Source organism: Gavialis gangeticus, unplaced genomic scaffold (assembly GCF_001723915.1).
Source record: "Gavialis gangeticus isolate Ggan-Ray unplaced genomic scaffold, GavGan_comp1, whole genome shotgun sequence".
In the NCBI taxonomy this organism is placed as follows: Eukaryota; Metazoa; Chordata; order Crocodylia; family Gavialidae; genus Gavialis; species Gavialis gangeticus.
In genome coordinates this window covers 54,241,659-54,243,933 of record NW_017729034.1, presented here as the reverse complement: position 1 = coordinate 54,243,933, position 2,275 = coordinate 54,241,659, and the positions used below count along the sequence as shown (strand labels likewise).

At 42.3% G+C, this 2,275-nt stretch overlaps 1 protein-coding gene across 7 annotated transcripts in view; it reads right to left on the bottom strand.

Moving 5' to 3' along the window:
• The window catches only part of SIPA1L2 (signal induced proliferation associated 1 like 2), a 324,678-nt gene that overhangs the window by 188,254 nt on the left and 134,149 nt on the right, over positions 1 to 2,275 (bottom strand). For all 7 annotated transcript variants that reach the window (XM_019526878.1, XM_019526880.1, XM_019526883.1 and 4 more), the window contains exon 4: positions 575 to 2,266. In XM_019526878.1, coding sequence (XP_019382423.1) covers positions 575 to 2,039 — 1,465 coding nt within the window. In that variant the 5' untranslated portion in view covers positions 2,040 to 2,266. The remainder of the gene's footprint in view (positions 1 to 574; positions 2,267 to 2,275) is intronic.

Genomic DNA, 2,275 nt, shown 5'->3' with positions numbered 1-2,275 from the left:
CATAGGGCCCATCCGGAGCACACGCTGCACGGAGCGCCCATCTCAGACCAGCCCTGTGCAATGGATCCATCATACAGAGCTGGTTAATACAATGTATACAACACATACACTTCATGCCCTGGATCAGCGTCACGTGCTGTCTGCAGCATGCACTGCCTCCAGTATGTGAACAGGGCTGGTCCAGAGTATGCACTGCAAGTGGTACCCATACCAGACTGGCCCCATGTGCTGGATCCAGCACATGCAACCCACCTAGAGACCTAATCTGGACTGACTCAGATCCAGCATTCACACTGTATGCAGTGCATACCCTAGTCCAGCCCTGCACCATGTGCAGTCCATACCAGATTGGCTCTGCACTTGGTATGAGCATGGAGGCCAGTTCCAAGACATGCTGCATTGCAGCAAGCAGCACTGAGGGCTGGATGATAAAGCTCCATGCACTGGATCTGGCTGGATCTTTGACTCTCCTACCTTAAAGGAAAGACCCTTTTATAAAAAGCTAAATATCAACATCAATTAAACCCATTATGTACACAACTGGGGAGAAAGAAGGTACAAAGGGAGACTTTACCTTTTCCATAGAAGAACTTTCGGTAGTAATATGCTCCAAGATCAATGTGTTCGATGATATATCGCTTTACTTTCTCCCTGTGAATTGGCTGATTTTCTCTTGGCACCTCCAGTACTGAAACACCAGCATTCGTGCAATGGGAACTTAGAGAGGACTCAAAGGAACAGCTTTCACCTGAAGAAAATGATGCTGAGTTTGCCCTAGAAAGTGCAATTCTTCTATCTCCTTCCCCACCAGTTTCATTCCTGAAGTAAGGGCAACTCAACACTAGGTCATTGCTTTTCCCATCACCCTCATCAGCATCTAGATTCTCTTTTGAATTAAGGTCTTCTTTACTTCCCAAAGGAGATTCACAATTTCCTGTCTGGCCTGCTGGCATTTGAGTTTGGGATGCAGCTGAAGCCCCAGTGGTAATATTTTTTCTTTTCCCCACATTAACTCTGGTAGCCATTGCTTCATTTATATTAAATAAAATGCTCTGAACATCATAATGGGAGAAACACTTCTGACAGTTCCAAGAACGAATGTTTCTCTCAAGTCTTCCATCATCCAGTTCAGATGAAAATTTGAAAGTTTCATGCTCGCTTTTAACAGTCCGCAGTTTTCTAAATAGAGACGTTTCTACTGCTTCTGATTTTAATCTCCTTTTGAAAGATTTATCCCTGTCCCTACCAATAAGCTGGCCACTATCCATATAATCCAATCCAGAAATTCTGACAAATTCTCCTCTGGAAATCTGTGCAGCTGCATGAAGACTTGGAGAAATTGTAGAGTCACAGTGGAAAAATTCAGGAAATCCAAATGGAGCAAGACTTTTGTGTTCAAAGTTTTCCACTCGATATCCTCGAAGCATTGCAAAAAAATTCTCACCAGACAAACCTTGTCTATCAATTGAAGAAGTACTTCCATATTCTCTATGAAGAGCTGCTCCCGTATTTGGGTTAACAGCATTCTGGTCCAATACATCCTCAGTATCAATATCACTTATGGTGACATCACTGTTGCTTCTTTGCCTTATAGGGTGAAGTCCCCTTTGGGGAGAATGGACAAAAAGATCTCCTATGGTATACTTGGCCTCTGCAAATTCCAGATCCAATTGTCCCTGTTGTCCATCACTTTGGTCATTTTGTCCATTTGGAAGTATTGATCCAACACTCTCATAACTGGTTTGAGGTCTACTTTCCCAAGTAGCTTTAGTTAATTCCTTAGAGCAATCTTTTTTAGGAGGCCACTCCGATACCCTAGCACGAACACCCATTTTAGGCATAGCAGGTGTACCATTATTTTGATTACTTTCATGTTTGCCAGAGGCATTTAAAGAAGTAGGACCCATGTTACCATTCAAAACTTTAAGTTTTCTAGCAAAGTAGTCATCAGTCTCCATAATTCTTGAAGTCTCCTTGAACTTTAAGGAGGTTCTACTGAGTTTGTGCTTATCTTCTTGCAAAGACCTTTGATCACTCATGTCCACTCAAGGCTAAGGGAGTACTTAGTCTTACCTGAAAGACTGGTACTGCTGTTATTACATTGTCTTTTATGAAACAGAGAACTGAAGAGTAAAATACAGTTATAGTCTTAGCAGAGTACAGTTGCACCTGTCAGAGTAGCATATTTTTGAAATTTCTACCAGTATAATGGGTCTTTAGTTCCGAACTGGCCACTTCTAAGTGAATCTCGAAGTTTTCCTTTTACCTGTATTGG